The 25,288-nt window shown below is 42.0% G+C and overlaps 1 protein-coding gene across 1 annotated transcript in view; it reads left to right on the top strand.

The window, feature by feature from the left end:
* The window catches only part of LOC117544452 (anosmin-1), a 42,118-nt gene extending 24,155 nt beyond the window's left edge, over window positions 1–17,963 (top strand). The window contains exons 5-14 of the mRNA XM_034213476.1: window positions 3,143–3,327; window positions 3,691–3,820; window positions 6,012–6,217; window positions 8,702–8,846; window positions 9,816–9,962; window positions 12,507–12,595; window positions 13,717–13,888; window positions 14,304–14,524; window positions 15,220–15,361; window positions 16,755–17,963. Coding sequence (XP_034069367.1) covers window positions 3,143–3,327; window positions 3,691–3,820; window positions 6,012–6,217; window positions 8,702–8,846; window positions 9,816–9,962; window positions 12,507–12,595; window positions 13,717–13,888; window positions 14,304–14,524; window positions 15,220–15,361; window positions 16,755–16,807 — 1,490 coding nt within the window. The 3' untranslated portion in view covers window positions 16,808–17,963. The remainder of the gene's footprint in view (window positions 1–3,142; window positions 3,328–3,690; window positions 3,821–6,011; window positions 6,218–8,701; window positions 8,847–9,815; window positions 9,963–12,506; window positions 12,596–13,716; window positions 13,889–14,303; window positions 14,525–15,219; window positions 15,362–16,754) is intronic.
* The last annotated feature ends 7,325 nt before the right edge of the window (window positions 17,964–25,288 follow it).

The following is a 25,288-nucleotide window of genomic DNA, read 5'->3' as shown; positions in this document are numbered from 1 at the left end:
AGGGTGCAGAGTTGTTATGTGAGCAAACCAGAGCCTCTGAACTTGGAGATGGAAGCTGGAACTACATTTTCAGCACACAATTGCTGGCAGCCTGAGGCCATAACAAAGTTGAGGAGATGTTGAAGCAAGAGCAGTGGAAGTCTAAATCAAGCTTTGAACCAGAGCTGTAATCGACTGTGTATGCTTTGAATCACACTGCAGTCTGTGTAAGCAAGTTTTACTGTGTAAAGTTGAGAGAGGCGAGATCATGCGATTTTGAGCTTATGCACACAGAAGAGCATGCTAGTATTTATATTCGATTTGATAAAGTCCCGAGGGATTCATGGTGGATGTTATGTTTAAAAGGTGAACAGCACGTTATTCGGGGAAAAGATTAAAGCAGGCGTAACCTTGAACATTTCAATACAGTGACCCGGACAATGAAAAGCATTCATCACACTGCGAGACCTTCAAATCAAGCAGCCTGCACGCAGATTTTTAGTCAAACACTGAGCTCATGATGATGGGTCGCCGTCAGCGCTGCATTTACACTGAATTACACTGAGCGTTTTGGTGAAAGTCCAGATGGAATTCCTGTCCGGGTCCTCAGTGTTAAAGGTCTAATTAGGTGTGTGTGTGTGTGTGTGTGTGTGTGTGTGTGTGTGTGTGTGTGTGTGTGTGTGTGTGTGTGTGTGTGTGTGTGTGTGTGTGTGTGTGTGTGTGTGTGTGTGTGTGTGTGTGTGTGTGTGTGTGTGTGTGTGTGTGTGTGTGTGTGTGTGTGTGTGTGTGTGTGTGTGTGTGTGTGGTGTGTGTGTGTGTGTGTGTGTGTGTGTGTGTGTGTGTGTGTGTGTGTGTGTGTGTGTGTGTGTGTGTGTGTGTGTGTGTGTGTGTGTGTGTGTGTGTGTGTGTGTGTGTGTGTGTGTGTGTGTGTGTGTGTGTGTGTGTGTGTGTGTGTGTGTGTGTGTGTGTGTGTGTGTGTGTGTGTGTGTGTGTGTGTGTGTGTGTGTGTGTGTGTGTGTGTGTGTGTGTGTGTGTGTGTGTGTGTGTGTGTGTGTGTGTGTGTGTGTGTGTGTGTGGTGTGTGTGGTCTTAGCCATGATGAGCTGTGATGCTGGAAGCCATTAGCAAACACAAGCGGGGAGAAATGAAGCGTTTCCCCCACCGAGATCACTCTCAGAGGTGTGTGTGTGTTACTCTCAGAGGTGTGTGTGTACCAGTACCACACGTGTATGATGAAGAGAAATGTCAATGTTCAGGACTGGACCCCTACTGTGCTGAGTAACAAAGCTTCTAATTTATATTTCTTCTATTTATTTATTTTTTTACTATCAACTCAGCCTGATGCTTCAATCTCATCCACTGCCTTGTAATGTAGTCAAATAAGTATTTGATGTGCCTCTGTTAACACAACTCTTTTTCTTTCATGTTTATGTTTTTCTCGCGAAAAATAGCACCCTATCTGATTAACTCCAAGTGTGTCGAAACGGCACATAGTTTTACACTATTCTGTGAAGCTGGCAAAGAAAGCTTGATGGGTGGTAAAAGTAAAAAATTGGAAAATGAACATGTCAGAAAGAAATTGAATTCAGCAAGAGTCATCTCCACACTGTCACAGCAAGTCAGTGAGTCCATCGCCCCATCTGCCATCCTCACTTTATGTGAGCTATGTCCTCGTGCTACACGCAGTATTAGTAGTCTTTTCTTCAACCCCTGTAATTGGAGCAGTCATTATGACAGTATGTGCGTGAGTATTGAGAATTATATTGCTGGAGTGTAACTGCCGGCATGATTAAGACATGAATGGATGCTGTACTCTTGCTTCAGCGGCAGTTACATCACAGTTTGGAGGAAGCATGCAGCACTTGAAAAATGAACGGTGTATGATTCTTGGACCAGACCTGACCAAAAGTTATCTTTGGAAAGAGCAAAGGGAGTGAGAAAGTACATTTGTTGCCCTCCCACCTATTGTGGAAGAGAGAGGTTATATGTGTGTGTGTGTGTGTGTGTGTGTGTGTGTGTATTTGTGTGTGGTTTGTGCTTTGCAGGAGTTCCTATGTGATTTGGTGGGAAGATGAGCTAAGACAGAGGGAGAAGTAGGAATGCTGTGGTTACATTGGTGTTCAGTGTTGCGCAGGAAATGTGACACGTTTTTTGGCGCACACACAGACACACACACTTGACTGTGGAGCTGTGAAACCACAGCACAATGACCCCCAGCTGTTAGTGAGCAGAGAGCTGTGATCAGCGGGACAAAACAAAGTACTAACTCCATATGCATGCGGCTCAAGGACCTCCTCTATCTTCCAGTATTTGATACGCACCAATCAATCCCATTTACATGCCCTGTATGAAGACTGAATAGTGATATAAGTAGATCCGAGCGCTCTGCGTACAGTCTTGATTATGTTGTTTACCAACACGCCGCACGGTAGCCTTGAGCGCATGTTGATGCTGTTTATAAATGCAGAGCAGTGGTGGGCCGCTCTGCAGAGACAGAGCCACAGCGTAAGGGTCTGAAATGCTAGGTGATTTATTGAGAACTGCGAGATGTATTATTCTCCTGTATTTCAAACTTGCTTTTCCAATCTCCATCTCATTATGTGCCCAATGCTCAATCAACAACTCACTATGTCTCCGCTGCAATACATTTACTTGAGAGACTCCGTCTGACTTGGCTGAGCACTTGGGCCAGTCCTGCACTTAATACATCTCTAATTTATTGCATGTGACCACATAGGCTTTGTGTAAAAGGCTGAAGTGCCATGATGCAAATGAACTTTACATGCCTGTGTGTATGTTTGCACTGGTGTATCTTGTGTCTGCTGGAATGGCAGACGTTAAAACCTGTCATCTGAAATACCTATATCCAATAGTGTGTGTCATTACTAAGAAGTTTCTTAAACACTCTTAATCACTGTGGCCACTGGCCAGGAAATGTCACAACCTGTTACAGTAGAAAGATCATGCTGCTGACCCTGTATTAAATCTATTGCAGTGAGATCATGCCTCATTTTTTAAATATGTAGCTGTCCAAGTATGATGGTGTCATTTATCTTTGCTGGGAAAACAACACACTTCTTGTTGACGTTCACCTACAAATGTGCTCTCAGTGGAGGTGTTAGTAACTCCTGTCACGCTATCATCTCTCTCCTTTGTGCTTTTAGGAGTTCCTCTCAAGCCGAGGAAAGAGCTGGTGTTTTTGGAGCAGCCGTCAGGTCAGCTGGAGATCCGCTGGTCCTCCAAGTTCAACATTTCTGTGGAGCCCGTCCTCTATGTGGTGCAGCGCCGCTGGAATTATGGCATCCACCCCAGCGAGGACGATGCCACAGAGTGGCAGACTGTTGCACAGGTAGGGATCTGAATACCATACGTTCAAAATATTGAAGCCTGTCAGTGAGATGAAAAGGTTTTCCGCTTAATATCTCATCAATTGATGTTATGGGAGTGATTCTTTTGATCACACATTTGGGATTTATATCACTAAGCAATGTCAGTTTGACATGTCCCAGCATGCCACATGCTACAGCTGTGAAAGTGCTGCAGCGTGCTGACAGACTGTTGCACACTGTTGCACATTCCTCAGTCGCAGTGTCTTTGAAAGTTTGGAAAAGAGAAACACACAGATGACTGATGTGGTAGCAAACTCACATGGGGCTGTGACCCCACATGAACTCTGACCCCTGTGGTTTTCTCTCCCCCATCTGTCCCTCAGACTGCAGAGGAGCGCGTCCAACTGGCCGACATCAGAGCCAGCAGATGGTACCAGTTCAGAGTTGCTGCAGTCAATGTCCACGGGACCCGCGGCTTCACTGCACCCAGCAAACACTTCCGCTCCTCCAGAGGTCTGTGTGTGTGTGTGTATTTATGCATGTGTGTGTGTGTGGCCTTAAGTTCCTGTTTGACACCCACTGCCCTCCATTTGTTATGGTTAAGACCTTGGAACAGGTGGAGCTTTTGAGAAGAGATCTTATCTGAACATACAAACTCCACCACTCACTTAGGAGTAAGTGGTGATGCTTTCTTTATCACCGACTTAAGCAAATTCTGCATTTGGTTTGTCTTTAAAATATCTGATCTCATCTTTACTTTGAACATAGCATCTTTTAAGAGGACTAAAAGATAAATATGTTTAGTGACAACAGAAGTGTGTCCTAAGTTGATCCCCAAGGCTTCATACAGCGACACAAGACTGTAATATGCATTTACTGTAATATGATAACATCAATTATATATTGACCACTTTTCACTGATGGTGTTCACACTGTTTGGATATGTTTATTTAAAACTGTATTCAGGTATTAAACCTTTCTATTTGTTAGTTTACCCTGTACATTTGAATTGTAAATAAGTGTTCCCCCACCACAGCTTTTTACACATTTACACAGCGAGTTACGTGGAAAGGGTAATTCATGCCGATGCCAGGTAGAGTGCTGGTAATGAGGAGAGACTGTGGTGCACAACACTTTTCTTCTTGTCTTGTAACTAGATCTTCATTTATGACTTCAAAGGAGGGCTTCCCCCCTCTTTACAGTCATATAAACTGTAATATGTCTGTATCAGTCAGGATATTGCAGGTTTTAAATGAATGCAAGTGTTGTCTTGCTCCTAGAGGGTTTGACGTAACCTAGATGCACTTCAGATCTTTGCCACAGACAAGCTCTGATGGCTTCCTGTGCGGCTGCTCTGCTCCTGTAGCCCTGCACTTTCAGAGTTTAATGACACTAAATCGCAGTGTTGTGCTGCAGATGGCATTTGTTAGAGCAATGGCCAATTGTTATGTGGTTCCCAGGGATTACAGATTCTAAATATAATGTGTTGAGATTTAATCTAATCCAAATTAAATACACTTGTTTGTTTGACATGCAGAGGCAGATACATGTGCCTGCCAGATAAGCCCTATGCAGAGTTCATTGTCTGCCATGTAAAAAAGTATCTGCATCACTTGCATGTATTCAACACGCAGTCTAACGTACCGTGCACATTCTTTATCAAACTTGTTACTTAATCAATAATAGATTTAAAGATGTTTAGCAGCGAAACACTGCAGACATCCCGAGTACGTCCATGTTCTGCCAAATTCTGAAAACCTGTGCAAATTACAAAAAGTATTAGTGTGTTTTGGTGGCGTGTGTCTTGACCTGCCCTGTCAATCCTTCGTCATACATTTACTCCCCGGAGCGTTCTGGGTGGCTGTCAGACAGATCCAGACACCAGGTGGGAATAAGATTTGCTGCAGGGATGGAAACCGATCTTCAATCGGGCCAATCAGTGCCAAAACGCTGATAGATTGATGGGGGCTGTCATGGGTTTGATGAGCTCCTGGCCATTCTGTCATGCCATTGTTATTTTTATAGCACGGCCATATCATCTGATTGCAATTTTGCACTACCATACTTTGCTAGGGCAATTTGTAAGAACTGACTGCTTATTCATCTTATGCAGCCGACATTAGCTGGTATAGTGAACCGATGTGTCCGATGGTGTTTTTGGAGTGGATTAAATGTGTTTCAGGTGGGAGAGGAACAGAGCTGTGGCGTGAATCATTTTCTCATTACGGGGAGATTTTCTCTGGTCTGGCATGTGGCCTCGCTTCTCCTCCTGACATCAGCTGGGTCACAGTGCATACACATGATGTTCAGAACCAGCTTTACACTCACACTCACACATCAGCTAGAGTACAGGAATGCTGAGTGTAGAGCAGCATGTGTTTGTTAACCCCTGACTTGCACTCCCCGTCCTGCTGAACGCCGTCATGGATGTGACATGACACCTGTCATAACATCTAATGGCATATTGTCAGCGGAGGACTAATTACCTTACACAGTGTTATACCAGTCCCCCTCCTTCACTGCTATGCTGATCCACAAGTAGTGAAAGGCGTCTTGGCCTGAAATGAATTAGAACCTGAAATTATACTTGGCTCAAGATTTGTCACATACAAGAATAAGAGGCCCTCTTCGTCCTCTGCTCTAAATGTCTACAGCTGTACTGAAATCTGTTGGCGCTGACTGTTTTTTCTTGTTGTTGCTTTAGATCCATCCGCCCCTCCCAGGCCAGCCAGTTTGCGCGTGAGCAACGTGACGGTGGGCGAGGACGGTCTGGTGACAGCCCGTCTGAACTGGACCCTGCCAGAGGAGCCCGATATTCCCATACATCACTACAAAGTGTTCTGGAGCTGGACTGTGCCCTCCAAGTCGATAGTGCCATCCAAGAAAAAGAGGAGAAAGACCACCAACGGGGTAATCTTCCCAGCCTTTCTCAATGTGTTCTTTTTCTCCCTTTTCTTCTCTCTAAGACGACAGGGTCTTTTCCAGGATTATCTCAGCATCTTCTCCTCTGGCCTCAACACATCTCTGTAAATATTTTCCATGCAGGCCTGCAGTAGAAGAAAGAATAAACATGGAATGGAAGTTATTTATATAGATGTGCAAAGCTATCAATCACACACAGATTGATGCAATGTGTTCTTCATTGTTTTAATGCCTTATGTATACTGATGAAAGAACCGTTCAATGGGCTGTTAAGCTTTAAAAGAAAACACATTAACTGTGATGAATGGGTGTATTTATAGTGATAAATCACAATCTCAAAAGTCTGTTTCTTTAATATCTCAATTTGTATTATTCACTTTTTCTGATTTTGGTATTTTAGAGCTTTTTGTGAGCTTTTCTCCCACTCTCTTTCTACCCACGCTTTTGATTGTGTAATTCAGCTATTCATTTCTGGAGAGGAACACGGCTTGATTTATTTATTTGTCTTATTTTTATCTTTTATCTCAGTAGTTTCAAGGTCCCTTTGGTATATAAGGATACTCACACTTACTACCCTATTATTATGTGTTACAATAATTCCTACATTGTGTTAAAACTGTGGGGAAAACTCAGTAAAACAGGACCGATCTGATAGAAATATACATGAAACATCCTCTAATAAGGTGTCAATATCATTTTAAAATGAAAATACTATTGATTTCCTACTGTTAATGCGTTGAAACAATTTAGTTTGCATACTGGAGCATTCTCAACTATTTGGTCCATCCAGAATGAAGAGCTTTCATGGCCCTTTGTCTCGTATGTCAACAAGACAAAGCCAATTTTGTTATAAAAGCTTAAATAAACAGCCAAGTTAAGAGCTGACATAATAAAACTTCCTGGCTTGGACAACTCAGAAAGCCACACAGAAATATTTTGAAAGTATTACAAAATTGTTCTTGCTTCTAGATACACTGAACAAAAATATAAACGCAACACTTTTGTTTTTGCTCCCATTTTTCATGAGATGAACACAAAGATCTAAAACATTTTCTATATACACAAAATAACCATTTCTCTCAAATATTGTTCACAAATCTGAACAAATCTGTGATAGTGAGCACTTCTCATTTGCCGAGATAATCCATCCCACCTCACAGGTGTGGCATATCAAGATGCTGATTAGACAGCATGATTATTGCACAGGTGTGCCTTAGGCTGGCCACAATAAAAGGCCACTCTGAAACGTGCAGTTTTGCTTTATTGGGGGGATTTGGGGGGGTCCGAAAACCAGTCAGTATCTGGTGTGAGGGGTAGGGTTAGGGTTAGGGTAATGGTGTGAATCGAGTGGCCCGTGGTGGGGTTATGGTATGGGCAGGCGTATGTTATGGATGACGAACACAGGCCACTCGATTCACAACATTACCCTAACCCTAACCCTATCCCTCACACCAGATACTGACTGGTTTTCGGACCCCCCCAGACCCCCCCAATAAAGCAAAAATGCACGTTTCAGAGTGGCCTTTTATTGTGGCCAGCCTAAGGCACACCTGTGCAATAATCATGCTGTCTAATCAGCATCTTGATATGCCACACCTGTGAGGTGAGATGGATTATCTCGGCGAAGGAGAAGTGCTCACTATCACAGATTGTTTCAGATTTGTGAACAATATTTGAGATAAATGGTTATTTTGTGTATATAGAATTTTTTTATTTAGATCTTTGTGTTCATCTCATGAAAAATGGGAGCAAAAACAAAAGTGTTGCGTTTATATTTTTGTTCAGTGTAAAAATGTCATAATTCTGTAAGCAAATTTTGATGATACTGCCACAAATTGAAAAAAAGGGTCTCTCAGCACATAAGTTGACCTTAGAGATAAATCAACATGTTGTGAGTCCTTTGCACACTACATCCAGTACCATGTGACCTGATACCTGTGGCTCAGTATCTGTGACATTTCATTACAGACTCGAGCAGATAGACAGAATGTCTAGACAGTCAACACACACACCTCTATAGTGAGTCTTCTTCTAAATTAGTGTATGAAATGCATAGCAGATGTGGCACAGAGGAGATAGAGGTGGGAGATACCAGACACCCATTGACACATGTACTACTGGTTTCCACTTTGGCACCTCAGGGCTTTAAAAGCAGCCTGCTGGCAGAGGAATGTCAAAACACGCACAGTCAATAACAAGAATTCATGAAGCTCACGCTGATGGTGGAATGCTGCGAGTCAAACACTGTGAGGAAGCCCTGGGAGGCTCTGATAACACGGCTCCCTCACAAAGTCCTGAAGGCTATCTCCTCGCCACGATACCTTGCTCTGCTCCACATGTGTTCTTAATAAATAGGGCTTTCCCACAGGCCCGGGTGGGCCCAGGCTGAGTGAGGACTGGGACAGTGACAGGGCTTTGAAAGGAGCCTCAGGTGTCAGTGTGCTAACATACAAGTGTTTTCTGTTTTCGCAGGCTCAGAGCTGGGTAGATCTAGAGGGACTGCAGCAGAACAGCAGCTACACTGTAGAGCTGCAGGCCGTCACGTACTGGGGACAGGTGCGCCTGAAGGGCTCCAAGGCTTCCCTCCACTTCAGCACCTCCCAGAATAATGACTCAGGTACACATTGGTGCTAATTTCCTGTCTTGTTGAACTGTCAGACGATTGGAGAGATTACCAAGAGATTTTGGAGAGATATTCATACTCCAAACTAAATGAACACTTATGACATTGCTGTTCATCTAATTTAGCTCTACCACTAAAATGATATTATGAGGAAATGTAAATAGACAGCTTCTGGATGGATCTTTGAAATTGAACAAATATGTGACAGAAACCCATGTCCCTCTCAGGATTGTCCAATTTATGACCTACCCCCTGCCATAACTATACCAAATGCCACCATCCTCACCTGTAGTTTGTGCTTTTAGCAAAAGCAACTTTGTTTTTACAAGGGTTGGACCAAAATCGGACTCTTTGTAAGAACCAAATCATGAGTAGGTGCAATTTAGAGAAACATACAGTGTCTGAAATACAAATAAAAACCTGGAAGGACCCGAGTGTTTGTGTTTGGTTAATCCAATCCTTTATCTGCAATCAAGAAGAATCCACTTTGCTTTTTGTTTGTTTGTTTTCTTGACGATTCCAATTTTCTAAATTACTGAGAGTCTCCAGGCCTCAGTGCTGGCTCTGCAATAAAACAAAGTGTGGAGATAGATCTGGCTATGCGAACCTTTCTTCAGGCAAACAATCATCATGCGAATTGCAAAAAGCAGGAATGGCCAAGGTGTGCTTACAGCACATCTGCATTCATTTGAAGCTCCTGCGTGTTTAGCAGACCAAACCTCAGCACTATGCGTGTGTGCATTTTGAGCATGTGTGGCCTAGGGGGAACTGAACCTCTAACCTTGGCAGTGTTATGCAGAACTATGTGTGCCCATCGAGTGACGTCACATTAATCCATAAAGAAGGTGCTGTAACGGCTGTTATATTACAAAGGAATGTTTCTGTTACAATGCTGGAGAGTCTGCCACAACAATAGTCACTGTCTTAGCTACAGCAGCCAACCTTTCTACTTTCTCTTCCCAGTAAAATCAGTGATCAAGTCAAAGAAGGAGGAGATATCCTCTCTCGGTTCGACCTTGGCCAAACGCCCCTCTGGCCCTCTCGAGGTCGGTACGCCCTTCTACCAGGATGGCCAGCTGCAGGTTCGTGTCTACTGGAAAAACCGGGGAGGTACGTACTCCACTGCACTGATTTACAGCTTTGTTAGAATCTAATTAGCACCCCATCATCCCCATCAATCACTATGACTCATGTAAACCATAATAAAGTGTTATTACTGATTCTCAGTTATGTGGTATAAAATGGTGTAAATGAAATAAGTGAAAAAATGTGTCATTGTGAGAGCTCAGTAATGTGAATGCAGGGCAAATTGGTGTGAACCTGCCCACGGACTGGTAGAGCTGATCCACCGTTTAGTAAAGAACAATAAACACACAGAGCCAGAGCGGTGCAATGGGATTTATGGACAGCTGTATTTAATAGATCCTCAGCCTCGCATTAGTGCTGGAGCGCTCCATTTTGTTTTACAAGACCTGATGTCATGGGGAACAGAAACGGTCGTGGGATGCAGCTCCGCAAGGGGTTAAAGCCTATAGGAATGCCTGTCCCAGCGGCGGCCATTCCCCAGCCCTTCTGTTAATACCAGAGTGGAAATATGGAAACCTTGAAAGCCATGCTCTCAGGGTAACCTGTCAAGTCCCATTCACTGGTCTATGTTATGTTACTAATATATGTCATCGCCTAAGCCAAACTCCACATCTGAGAGTCAAGAATGCAAACCCTGGTGTAGCAGAGGCCTGATGAGACACCAACTGCTGAATCAGAGAGAGAGAGGGAGAGGGAGAAGATATAGTTGGCCCAGAGCTGTTAGCGAGCTTGGCTTGGACTCAGAGGGCTGAGTGATGCTGACGGGGATCAAGCGTGGCTTGGGAATCACAGTGTTGCAGTGCAGTGCTAATCCTAGTCCAGCTTCTTTTTTCTGTGTGTTGTTTGCAGTGTGTGCGTGTCACTGCCCCTCATTAGTCTGAGGTATGACCCTGGCTTTGACTCTGACAACCTGTGTTCCACTACTGTAAACACGCGGACGTACAGATGGCCTGGAGAGTTGTAGTCTCTGGACATCTGGTTTGTGTGACAGAAAGAAGGGACAGGTTAACTGAACCGTGATTAAACCCTCACTCATTGTCTCTGTGATCCAAAGCAGCCCGGCTTCTGGGCTTTCTCAAGCAGTGAAAGTGAACCTTACTGTACACCGGCTCAGATAATTTATCACTGTCTGCCCAACACCCAGACAATAGACAGCAGTCCAGCAGTGGCGGCACTTCTGAGGCTCGCTTCCAGACATGATTTATCGAACACTGCTGAGGTTCTGTTCTCTACCTGATTTCCATGTCCGATTTCTTGTTTTACATACCACATCCCCTCTCTGTCAAAGCGGGCTAAGCATATCTTGTTTATTTTTTTCCCGATTTCCCGGTTCCCTGTAATTCCTCTCTTCTGCTTCCAAAGAGCTCAGGGGCTCCAAGTGCCAGATCTGTGTCGAAGCCTTCAAAGGCCCCCTTTTATCTCCCCCACCACAACCCAGGCCCCCGCCGAGGGGCGAACATAGCATAACTCAATTATTAATCGGAGAAGTATTTCACATATCCAAGCGACACAGTTGAATGAAAAATAAATCTAGTAACACAAGATGAGGCCGATAAACACTGCCAATGAGCTCATGAGGAGCTACTGTACAGTAATGAAGCAAAACGGGACTGCAGTGTCCCAGCATGACCAAGTACTCAACTAATGAGAAAGAGAAACATTTAAGGAGAAGCAGGAACGTTTGGATTGAGAACTGAGCCTTTCAGGGAACAAAAGGGAAGGTTAAGGAAACAGAAAAATCATGTTAATAAACTAATGCAGGGATAGAGAAGGAAGTTATTTTATCGTGATCATCAATAATGGAAAGAGTGATATCAGATCTCAGAAAGGGAGAGTTGTAATATGTGAGATACTCATCAGTTAATCAGCTCAGCCTGTCGGATTGACTTTTGATATCCAAATGAATGTACAGTGGGTGCAGTTACATAACGCAACTGTAAATTACCATAGTTATGTAAATTATGTAAATTACGCTCTTCAGGATATCTAAGACTACTCTATACTTTATTCCCACAATATGTTATAGTTTTACTTGGCTTTTATTTGACCATCGTAATCATTCGATGCTTTAGTCTAAAGCAATTACACTTTTATGCAAATACATTCAGTACTAGAGAGCAGATTAGACATCAGTGTCTTGCTAAAGGGTTATTTTGAATATGATAATTTGATTTTATAACGTAGAAAGAAATACCCGTCTAGAGGCAGCTTGTTTTGAAGGCGATTAATCAAATGCCCAATTTGTTACAAGCTAAAAAAACATTTGAGAATATGAAACCAATAAATATATGAAACCAATAAATATTTGCCATTTTCCTTTTTGAAAGAATCAAATAAAACGTCATCGCATATAAAAAATGTTGTCAGTAGATTTTGTGTTTATATGACTTTGACACTATTAACTATACAATAAAACACTGACAAGAGCAATTCAACGCTTTCAAAGCACTGCTCCTTTTATGTTTAATAAAAGGAGCGAATATATTCAAAGATTAGTCTTTATTGCTCTGAAAATCTGGATACTATGTTATGTCTTTGTTGTTATGTGACCTCCTCCCTTTGTTTCAGACCCCGCTGTAAGTCGCTACCATGTCCAGTGGATGCCGGAGTACTGCGCCCACAACGAGACCCGAGGACCAGAGAAATCTGTCACACAGGTTAGTCTCCAGAAGCTGCTTCACACACCTTCAAAGTGCGGGGTCCTGGAGTGCAGAGCGATGTTTGGATCAGCAGCTCCACGCTATGCAAAGCACGCGCCTAACCTTTTGTCTGATGCTTAGAAAGAGCCGCTCCGCTAAAGAAAACAACTCCACTGAGTGAGCCTGAAGCCCTGTTGTGACGGACATGCACTGGGCAAATCTCTGGCTTTTGTTTTGAATATTATGAGTCAGTCGTGTGGTCAGGCATGTTGGCCAATAAAACACATTTACTTAAACAATGTTTCCCGGAATGGGAGATCATTCACCGCCATTATTCCTGCATTCTGCATGCGTAGGGCTTTCTTGTGGAGTGCAGGGTCTGCTGGGTAGGGGTATGTCGAGTCTGGGGGTGGGGTGGGTGGGTGGGGGGGTTAACTGCCTGGGCTCAGGCTGATACAGGATGGCAGAGGCCTGGCAATCAACACATTCTTTGGGGACCAGCGCTCACGTTGCTAGGAAATATACATCAATTTTCTATAGATCACTGGGAAGGATTCCAGGCTTTTGCTTTTATGTGAGCGCAGCGCCTCATTCACTTTTAATCAAAGCTGTTTCATATCAGAGAGAATATACACACACCCTCTCTCTGGGGAGCGACTGCCTATTAATATAGAGCCTCTTTATTACAAATGCAAGATCCAAATACACTAGTCAGCAGGATTTTTTTTGTTTCCTCAAATGCGATGAGAACTGCGCTTTTCTTGTTTTGGTTAGGATCAATAAATGATCCAAGTTCTATATGAGTGTAGCACAGAATTAATTAAGATAGATTTACGTGCGGTTCCTTTTTATTAGAAGTTACCCATAAATCCACGTTGGTTACTGTTTCTTAATTAAGTCGTGTTTGTGCCACATGTGGAAGCTATATAAACATATTTGTATCGTAAGTTGAATAAAAGGATAGTGGTTTAACCTCTACCATGTGAGTGTTCAAAGTGTTCCTGTGATGTTCCTGAGGCATGAGCGGGAATGTGATCTGCCCCGCCGCTGTGTATTTAATTATCTCTGAAGCTCCATGGGACCTGACCTGGGTGACATGTCAAAGTCATCATGGCTGAATAATGTGTTTCTTGGCTCAGGAGAACTACATCAACCTCCCGGGCCTGCTGTTCTCCTGCAAGTACAAAGTCACCGTTCACATGTTGAAGTCCAAGAGACGCTCCAAGGACGAGAGCACCACCTTCCTCACACCGTCCTGTGCTACCATCCGCAGCAAGACTCACAAACACATCCCCTGCCCTGGGGAGGGAGGTGAGTCTTCAGCCTTTTGATTTGTAAGGGGCATATTGAAATCGATGTGTTTAAGTGTGGACACAGTAATCAGACACGTGAGCATATTGTTATCATATTAGTGGAATACATGTAGGCCTATACACTGTTTAAGGGAAATATACCTATTCACTTTCTTGCCAAAGTTAGATCGAAAGGTAGATGCCACTGTCTGTACAGTAAATATGAAGATACCGCCAGAAGCAAGTTAGCTTAGCTTAGCACATGACTGGAAACAGCTAACCTGACTCCAAAGGTAACAAAGGCTCACTAGCTGCAGATATGAGAGTGGAATCCATCTTTTCATCTTACTCTCGGCAAGAAAGCTAATTTTGTTTATAACCCAGCTACTCCTTCACTATCAACACTGTGACTTAAACCACCTTTCTCGTAACAGCTCCAGGGCTTCCAAAGGTTTTGGCTAAGCCAGAGAACCTGACGGCCTCTTTTTCCATCATCGAGGGAAATATTACCGGCAACTTCTTGTGGCGTGTGTCCAGGGTGGCTCCCAATCAGCGAATCACAGGCTTCCAGGTCACCTGGGCCGAGATCACCACTGAAAGCCGGCAAAACAGCCTGCCCAACAGCATCATCTCCCAGTCCCAGATCCTGCCTCCTGTAAGTCTATTTTTATTAAAACTGGATTGCTGTTTATCTAATGTTGAGTCGCGATACAGCCATAGAGTATGGGCTGTTTTCAGATTGAATATGTGTCCATATCCCACTGGATAATGCTGTCATATATAATCTGTAAATGTCCCCTGTAGTAGAAAGATATGTTCTATTTGCAGCACTTTGTTTCACAGCATGTCAGAGGTGAGGGTGATTTGAGGATAACACTGATGTGGCCTCTTTGCATGAATCTTGTGTTAAGCGATGGTGTGTAGACAGGCACATGGAGAGATCTGAGGAAGTGTTGTGTCCTGCTGGAAGTTCTCCTCCTCTGTTTTCATCTGCCTTCACGTCTTCCTCTTTTATCCTCCGTGAGAGCTTCGAAAAAGCAGCGCTTTGACATAATCTGCTCAATCAACAACACGTTCCGCCTATCTGCACCTCCCAGCCTCTGGAGCTTGTCTATAAATAAAACCACCCACCGCACTCTTTATCAAGCTGGCTGCAAAAGAAAGGGGAGACAGCGAGCCTTATGAAAACAAAGTCTTTGTTTTCGTCTGTGGCTTGTGCTTGATAGCTCCGCAGCTGATACTCCCCTGATATACGGCCAATTCAAGTCCTGTCTCATTCAAAGGCATGTTCTGTCGTATCTCACTGATTGCATCTTCTGTTTTCTGCTGCTCTCCTCCTTCACCTGACAGGATCATAACTTGCTTGTGGTGTCCAACCTGCGAGCATCCACCTACTACAGACTGGAGGTGCAGGTCATAACAACTGGGGGGGAAGGTCCTGCCACTGTCAAGACTTTCCAGACCCCCAACACATTACCAGTCATTCAACACCGTAAGTACTAAATAACTGCAACTGTCTTTTGTGCTACATCCTATCCACGAATGTGATTTTGTTTTTGTTTCATTCAGTGGTGCTAAGAGTAGACTGTAGATCTTTAATCTCTTCTTAAAGTAATGTTTTTTTAGTTTAAATTTTGAATTTGGCTCTGTCCAACGTTTACAAGATCAATCCATCTGTACCTTCAAAGCTAGTCCATTAACGGGCTGTCAGGCAAGAGCCAATAAATAAACCGGCACATATAATCATTCACCAGAAAGCAAAAAAGTGTAGTTCCCATAGTGTCAAACTATTCTTTAAAGTATGATCAATATATTATTGAATAACCACAAGGATCACACGTCTACTTGAGTGTAAGAGGGGTCGTTCATAGTGATGAACCCACACAGAATTACAGCAGTCTGCCTCGGCTCTACAAAGCATTTTGGCATATTTCAGCTAACCTCTTTTGGTTTTATTGCCTGCATCATTTTTCAATACAACAAAATCATGCCTAACTACGGAACACAGTGGAGCATTTAGTGGCTAAAAAGGTCCCTCATGGCTTGGTGGAAAGCAAAACAGAGCTAAAAAGGAGATTAGATATTGATCTTACATTCATCAGGTTTCCAGAAATGCGACTGTTGAACACATCACATTTATAAAGGGATACTATTTCAATGTTTACACTGCAGTTATAAGAATAGATGCTGTGCTTTCATTGCATCACTTTGTGTAATCATTTAGGCATTGTTTTTACAGAAAAGATAAAAGCTGGGTTTTTAGCCCCGCAGATTAAAAGTATTTATGACCTAGATATCAGGTTGAAAAAATGTCTCAGCAAGAGCAAGGAGCAAAACTACCATATGTTTACTTCATGAAATTAAAGGTCACCTATTATGCAAAATCCACTTTTCCATGTCTTTTATACATCAACATGTGTAAAGAGATTCTGAAACTTGTCCTGATCCATTTATATAAAAACCTGTCTGAAAATGAGCTGATCAAATGTTGGCCACTTTGTGATTTATCATAATGATGTTTTGGCTTGTGTAACCATTAGCCAATAACCAACCAAGGTAACACCCCCCTTATCACCTGCATCTCCTCCTAGAGCACCATTGTGTTCTTTTTAACCAAATATCTCTCAGAGGGGCGTGGGGAGTGGCTCCTTGTTTTCATCTAAAGTAACAGACACAGAATCAGCTCTTTTGAAACAGGGCTGAAACAGAGGGGATTATGGGATGCTACAATGCATGATCTGTTTGGTATTTGGAGCCAAACACTTCACAGACATGTTTTGTATATAACTGAGAACTATAACATATTGATGAAAAAGAGTATAATAGGGGACCTTTTTAAAGTAAAATATTACCAAGATCTGACTCTCCTACATGTGTTCCTTTAGGACCCAGACTCCGGCACCCTCACCACCAGAAGCCATCAGTAGAGAGGCACTGAGCTGCAGGCCGAGGAAAACCCAATAGAGAGAAGCTCCGGTGGCTCTCTGCTCCTGTGCATCGGGGAAGGAATGTGTGGAACCAAACAGAAACACAGCGCACCAGACCATGAACTGACCCCCCCTGCTTGTGAAATATGGGTCCATCTTTTCCAGGCTCTACAACACATCAGCTATTCCTTCTGAAGCCCTCTCCCTCGACTGATGCATGTCAGCGGACGGGTTGGTCTGTACAGTGAAATTCATACAGCAAGGTCTCATATTCTGTGTTCTTCAGTACACAGCTCCCTAAACACATGCCCATTTCATCAGGAAGTTATAAATTCCAGGTAATAGTTAAGACCCAATAGTGATCCAGCTGTAATCGTACACAGCTGTAAATTATATAAACAACATTTCAATACAAAAGGTTGATAAATAACAAGAAATTATGTCATGGTTTGAAGAAACACATACTTGATTGAAGATGGTTGAAGATGAATGGTAGGAAATGCCCGAAACTGTAAAACAATTGTTTATTCATGAAGAAAGAAAAGTAAAAATTCATCTATTTATTTTGTGTTACCCATTAAAGAGGCGCTTAGGCAAACAGTCAGTACTGATGGATAATGTAACTAAAGTCATTGTTGTCTAACCCAGAATATTTCACATAGTATGTTGCATGTAGTACATTTGATTTTTGAACTGTAAATGAATTACTTGCTTTAAATTGAAAGCTTGTAATGGTTTTGCATGACAACCGTTAGCATTCTGTTGGCATGAAATAATGTCTGTGTTACCTCTTTTCACTATGTTAGCAATATTTCATTAACAGATTAACAAAGAATTATATTGGGAGTAATACGTAATGTTTATTAATGAAATTATAACTTGTGTGGAAATGATGAATTGTACATGTTCTTGGCTGTAGAAATATTTGTCGTGGAACAGTCAGTGAATGTCTATATTTATTTATGTGTGTATTACAAAGTTTGGTTTGGATGTGTGTGAATGTGAATGTTTCGTGTGTTCTAGTCTCAAGTTTTTGAACCGGCGAAAAAATCTTGTAAAGACATTTTGTAAAAATGGAATTGTAAATACAGTCTTATGTTACATGTTATTTTTCCATGGTAGAAACTGTACAAAATCCTAAGTAATAAAATAATCCTTAACCAGTTACTTTGGCTGTTTGTTTAATTGAGGTTCCTGCGAGCAGTAAATAGACAGGCTTCTCCTCCCAGTGCTCAGCCGTTTGGCAGTTACTGTTGCTTATTTTGGCTGTAGAAGCCATCATGGCTGACTGTGTACAACATATTCACTGATCGGTCCAGAAGCCTGAGACAGGCAAGTCCAAATAAACAGGTCATCTAGCTCAACAGCCACAGCGAATTTACCATCGCTGAGGTCGGGCACCTCTCAACAGCTTCTCAGAGCACTTGTGTGTTTGAAAAGCATTAAACCCTCCCATGCTCGGCAACCTTTCGCCCCATAAAATGAAAAGTGGAAATGTTTACAAGAAAATAAAGCTAGGCGTGACATGTGATAGTTCATCCTATAAGTGCGGAGTATGTTTTCTGTGTTTAAAACAACAAGCTGAGTTACTTCTGTATGTCGGATGAAAGCCACTTTTAGGACACACACATTCATCTTGAAGGGAGTGCATGCAGAAAATTGTTAAAAGTGTATACCATTTAAATGTTTTATCATGTGTATTCAGGCAAGTTCACATGACATTCTTATAAAGGGTACTTGAATGACATACTGTATATGTGGTCATTTTCATTACATTCATTCATTTTGACTTAGTAACTTAGAAGTGCAATCATCCTCCAATGGAACAAAATCTTGCTAATGGATATCTGTATCCTCATCTGTTGAGATGACAAACCACTGCATCTGCTAAACTTATCATGGACTTCAGGACATACTTTTCAGTTTATTGTATTATGGCAACATCTAGTATTGAATTTTATTGAGAAAAAATTAGGAAATAGAATAAAACAAAAGTTCCAAGATTCGATTACATTTAAAGAATTGCCACAAAGGTAACTGTAAAATGACCTCTTCTGCTGTTGGAGGTTAATCGGGGTCAATTCTAATTTACTTTAACAACTGAATGTTTGTGAAGAGTGTTTTCTGTCCAGCTGTTTTGATTAGAAGTCTCTTCTCACCATTTTCCACATTGAGCAACAAATTATTCTGGCCTCTTGTTTTCACACACTCAGCCTCTTCAGTCAGTCAATGCTTCGTCGCTCACTTCTCAGGGATGTTGTTTATGTACAGTTCTATTATGTCGCAGGAGATTAGTTCCTCTTGGTCTGTGCACGCTAATCCCTCCCTCTCTCTCTCTCTGGGAGCAGGGCCAGTGTTGAGCCCAGGCTCCTTTCTGTGTGAGCCAGCCCAGCCCCTCTCTCTTTCAGCCTGTCACAGCCCCTCTCTACACACACCAAATACCATGGCCCTCAAGTGTGAAAACCTCAAAACAAAAGGGCCTCTAGCCTCTTTTGAGGCATGTTGCAAGACGTCCAAGTCTCCGAGGACATAAAAGAAAGGAAAAAACTGCAACAACTAAATAATGGGCCAGTCGTCAGTACAAACGCTTTGTCTCTGATGGTACAAGGCCAGTAAGGGCTTATTCACTTTGCATGACATTACATCCCTATTGTGAGAGTCAGGCGGGGGATATCGCTTTCACATTTGAACACATATTTCTGAAACAATATTATTCATTTGACTCTTCGAATAATCCAGGTAAATTAAATATTTCCGTTTGCTGGTTGACATTAACCCTGGTTTTATTCGCATTGAGAATAAAACAGTGAGACCATTCAGCAGAGGGCAACATAGATAGGCTGTTTCTCCCACACATTTCCTGTGACCCCCTTGCATCCGTTCTGCAGATTAACATTGCAATGAGCCATGCATTACTGTTTGTCAAATATGAGCTACTTTTATGGGTCATCCTACTACGGTAGTTGACTGAGCAACTGTACCATTACTCTTTAAAGGATGGGTGGATTTAAAGTTTTGATGATGCAAGTATGACTTTGAAGTATGAGGCAAAAAATTGATGGACCTTACCCTGCCTTTGAGATGACACTGATCGTAACCTGAACGATTTGAAGGCAAACGTTACTCTCATGTGAGTTTCAGGTCAGTGAGATCATCGAACAGAGCCATGCATTCCCTCCAGATTACTTCCACATGGACGACATCCATTTGTACTGGTTTAAATATGATGAGATGGAATATATTGTCCGTAAGATTGATGAAAAATAACCAGGGTATTTTTCCCCTCCATTAGGAAAGGCAATGTTGCTTCAATGCATGGTGAGAAATCTGACCTTGCCCTGGGCAGTGGCATGTTTCTGGTTAGGCTCTGGTGAGTGGGACCAGGCAGGGGACACATGAAAGGATCTCGCTGACAGGCAGCAAAAGATGTTCAGTCTAAGTCTAATGAAGTCCAGAACACATGGGCAGACCTGAGAACATGCCACACGTTACACAAGCACAAGAGCTACAGCGCTGTTGACAAGCTTAGCATTCGCCTCCTGTTCCCTAAACGCTGACAAAGTGAGAAGCTTGATAAGCATGTGTGAGCTGTGATTAAAAAGCAGTTCTACCACGACACTGATGTACAAACACATCCGAGGCCAGACAGATAATGTGTTTGTTTTCTTTGCCTTTCATTTTATCTACAACTTCCTTTGCTTCTGTGTCTCCGCAGGGAATATCATTTCCAATTCTGCAAGCGGCTGAGCTGCTATAATGATACCCAAACAAAAATAATTTCGTATAAACACAGTTGTCAGCTTATAAAGTGAACCTCTGCAAACCAAAATGCAGCCCGATACTAAAGCTCTCCAATAACATCAATCCAATTATGGTCCTGTTTGTTGACACTGTGTCAAAAAGCTGTTGGTTCAGCTCTCTTGAGGCCGTTTTATTGGAGATATATTGGACTACTGTAGAGAGATGTGTTGTAGACAGCAACATAATAAATGACCTTTCAGTATTACCAGTGATGTACAATGGACTGCAATTATTTAAAGTAAAAGTATCAGTATTGCAATGTTGAAATATCCTACAAGATATGTATACATAATTGACTTAAAAGTTGAGTAAAAATAACAGAATCATTATCAGCAATGTCTACAAAGTATGTAAAAAGAAAGAATGAGAAGATGTGTATATACATCTTGAATATTTTTATTTCATTAAGCTATGAACATCTGGTTGAGGTTGAGCTCATTTTAAATGTTGAAAATGTTTGGTTTTTGATTTATAACAATGCTTTATACCATATTAAACCAATTATACGTGTTCCATGTGAAATATTAATCTATCATCGTAACCATGTTGTCAGATAAGAGTAAAAAGGACAATAATGATTACTGAAATGTAGTGGAGTAGAAGTATAAAGTGGTACAAAATACCAAAAGGTTACGTGACAAGGATTAATGTAGTCCTTTTCACCACTGAATACAGTTAAATGTAATATAATACAACAACAAGGCTAAAGAATAGCACACAGTTGAATCAACACCTCTTTGAAACGGTGTCAACTATCTAAACATGAAGAGCTTCACAATAAACCAACGTGAGCTGAAACACACACTGTTCAAAGGACTTGCCCCTCTCTGGAGGTTGGGTCAAAGGTAAGCAAGAGGTCCAGCGTGTTTGTGTTTACAAAGAAATTGTCACCAGAGGAATAGTTATCCAGATCCCTCTTTCCAAAGCAAACATCCTCCTCCACAGGCGTACAAAGTGGCGAGATCTTTTGAGGAAAGTACCATCCAGCTGGGAAATAGCTGTCTATAATCCCCTCTGATTAGTGTTAATCCCCTTAATGCTCCTTCCTGAGAATAAACACATGTTGACCCAAGTGACCCGCTCCTAATTAATGAAGTTTGGAATGCTATCATCTATTCACTGTGGTCAATCCACTGTTACATGAGCTCATATTGAAGCGTTTAACGATATACTGTAGGTAATAACTCAAAATACAACCGCTGACACTTTCAAATTGGGATTGCTGGCTGGTGTGGGCTTTTTTCACAATACAATACACCCCCCAGGCGTGACTAGCAATGAGAGGCAACTTTCCGTCTTGTGTTCTTTTTCTCCTGTGAAGTCGGTGTTTGGGGTCGGTAGCCGGGGCCTCAGAGGCGAGGCAGAGGTCAGAGGTCGGCGTGGGCCCGGCTCGGGGACAAGGGGAGAGGTCAGGGGTTGAGTTCAGATGGAATCCACACAGAGGAAATAGATATTGTCAGGGGAGAACAGAGCTTCCTTCACTTTTCCTGCTGGCGTGCCGCTGAAGACACACAGGAACAGCATCGGAGACTGTAAACACATCAGTAGCCCTTTGCACTATTTCAGAGGTGTTAATAAGATGATGCATCTTCCATCCAAAGTGGCTGTGCCTGTTACCGTAAAAGACGAAATTACGACGATACGATAATTTGATGTGCAAACACTACGCTTTAGCACCTCTGCTTCCTCGGTGTGTTGATATAAACCTGCGTGATAGAAGAAAGAGCTGTGAATAATGTGTTCTGAGGGATCCATGCAGTCTTTCTAAAATAAACAAAAGATTCTCACTTCAGTTCAAATGTAGTTGCTCATTTTTTATACAGATGTTTCTCATAGGAAAATCAGCTCTGTCTCCATCTTGATTGTTCTGGATTGGCGCAGACAATTTTTTATAAACAGGCAATCCATTTGTCTGTCTGCTGTGAAAGGACTGCAATGAATCAACCTCTGGTACATACCCAAAACAATAAATGTCCCTGTTTGTTTACATATATAGGACACATCAGAGGTAATTATTGGACACATCAATTCACTGGATGTTTTTCCAAAATATTATTAAGTCCTTTAGACTTCCTGACAAAATCAATATGAGGCATGAGCTGAAAAGGGAGCATGAAATCAATTACAGTGTAAAAGAGCAGCTTATATGCGCAATCACAAAAGCTTTTACAGGCCCCCGAAAACACGGCGCAGCAATTAACTCCACAAATAAATTAACCGGGATAATATGATGTTCTTGTTTTTATTTTTAAAGACGTTGATCCAAATACATTAAAAACAAAGCTGGCACATGGCTCAGCCAACCACAATGTTTATATAATGAATATGCAGTATTGTGTGTGTGTGTGTGTGTGTGTGTGTGTGTGTGTGTGTGTGTGTGTGTGTGTGTGTGTGTGTGTGTGTGTGTGTGTGTGTGTGTGTGTGTGTGTGTGTGTGTGTGTGTGTGTGTGTGTGTGTGTGTGTGTGTGTGTGTGTGCTCTCAAAGGCTAAGAGCTCATTTCCACCCTTGATGATCACAGGCACCATTGATTGTAATGCTGACGAGCAGGCTAGTTCTGCCTGTGGCGTACAGAGGAATCTGGACATGTTTAAAGCACTAACTTTCATGTTTTTGTATGCTGGTATGAAGTTGAATGCTGATGTTGCGGGCAGCTGGCTCTCATTAACAAAACATGATGTCAAACAGAGGGCCTTGCTGGTGAAAGTCAACCGCTCTCCATCTCTGGTCGCCGGTGTCTCTCTGCGAACGCCATCCGTGCTGATAGCCGTTCAGCCTGATGGACTTCAGTTATGTCCTGAAAATAATTTAAAAAAGGAAGTGTGTACATCGTGATTGTACAATTTAAACATATTGCCCTATATAAAGCATTACCCACACTGAACGCATTTTTATTCTTTGTAAACACGTCATTCATAGTGTGTGATTTCACATATCTGTCAAATGGTTGCCATTTTCAAAATAATATTATAATGTTGACAATATATGTTTTTTTTACTGCACATATTTTATATTTTATTCCATTCTATTTCAATGTAAATACTGCTTTATTTAATATTTAAGTGTTTAGATCACTTTTGTGGAGGAAATAAATCATTAATCAATTTGTAAAGACAGGTGAGTGACCATGACAGACCTAAATTGTTGAAATACCCTGCGGGCTTAAGCATATCATCTTACAGCATACCTTGTTTTGTCTTTAGTTAAGTTTAATTCATCAAGAAGCCCACGAGGGCGCCCTGGTCATACAGAGGTTATGCACCAACCAGGAACTGAAACGTCTCCGGTTTGCTTCTGGCTGGGGATGTATATATTGCATGTCATTACTCATCTCACTCTCCCGTTGTTTCCTGTTATTTGTTGTTATTGTTTACCTGGTCTCTCCAAAAAAGTCCTTAAAAGGCTTAAAATATATATTTTAAAGAGGACCTTTGTATTTCTTTAATGCATAGCCATTAACCATAGCCATTAACACCATTATAATGAATTAAAAAAACACTATACAAGCTACTTCTGATACTTTCATGACTTCAATTTATGACCTCAGTGATGGCGGACCATTTCCTTTGCTGCAGCATTAAGGCACAGCCTGGTATTGTTTGTGAGGAAGACATGAGGATGAATATATTAATCTCAGTCACACCACTGAAGCATTTGTCGATATACTATTGCACAGAAAAAATACTGATTATTGACGGGAAAATAGGGATATCTGCAGTGGTTATAACCGGACATTAGGTGTTAATATCCTCAAACAATGTTAAAGGTGACAGAGAGAGATATAAAATAAAACAGTACATCTTGTTCATAAATCCCTTGACTAAATGCAGCGTGGCAAGTGTGCTTTTCCAGCCTGTGTGCAACATAAACAGTTCCGTTTGTGTTGAGGTGTTGAGTGGAGCTGAGATTTAGGTGAGCTGAGGGAATGCTGTGATTCAGTGTCAGGACAGGCCACTGTGCCCGTGCAGCCTGTAACATGTTTATGACGCTCAAGAGGAGTAGAAAAAACATATGGTATACATGTTAGGAAGGTTTGCACAGCACGGCAAGACGAGGGATGATTTCTCTTTCCCCCCGCTTTGATGGTAAGTGGCTGTTAACCACGTCCACCTTTGGGATAAATGACATTATCAGCTACTTATCTGAGGACAATCTGCTTTTCATCACTCATGAAAGAAACCTACAGCTTATTTTCCAGACTCAGTTCCCTCTCCATCCTTTATCCTGTTATCTGATGACTGCTGCGACATTTGATTTTTTTTGTAATGGCTGGATGTTTAATCACTCTACACAAAGGGCTCTCTCTTATGAAACATTAGCTGTCATTTATCTGAAGTGAAGCACCTCAAGAGAGATGATTCCTGAAAAACCTCATAGGTCCCTTTAGGCTCAATTATTTAAACAAACAAACACTCTTCTCTTTTTATTTCAGACAAGATTTACTGCTTCATGTGATGCGTACTGTGTCTGCAAGCCTTCTCTTTTCTCACGTCTGTAAAAGTTGCGAGCTCCCCCTCAACACAACTCATCTCTGTGCTCATCTCTTCGCAGGCCTTTCAAGCTAAGCTGCAAAGACAATGAAATATTGTGCAGATCTGATTGAAAACAGCCTCCATGATGTGAAACTAGCAAGACTTGTGTTATTCCAGTTTTAAAATAGACCTTTTGAATCAGCACAGTAATTTGATTAAAA

The sequence above is a fragment of the Gymnodraco acuticeps genome, unplaced genomic scaffold (genome assembly GCF_902827175.1).
Source record: "Gymnodraco acuticeps unplaced genomic scaffold, fGymAcu1.1, whole genome shotgun sequence".
Classification (NCBI taxonomy): Eukaryota; Metazoa; Chordata; class Actinopteri; order Perciformes; family Bathydraconidae; genus Gymnodraco; species Gymnodraco acuticeps.
This window is presented reverse-complemented; position numbering and strand designations above follow the sequence as displayed.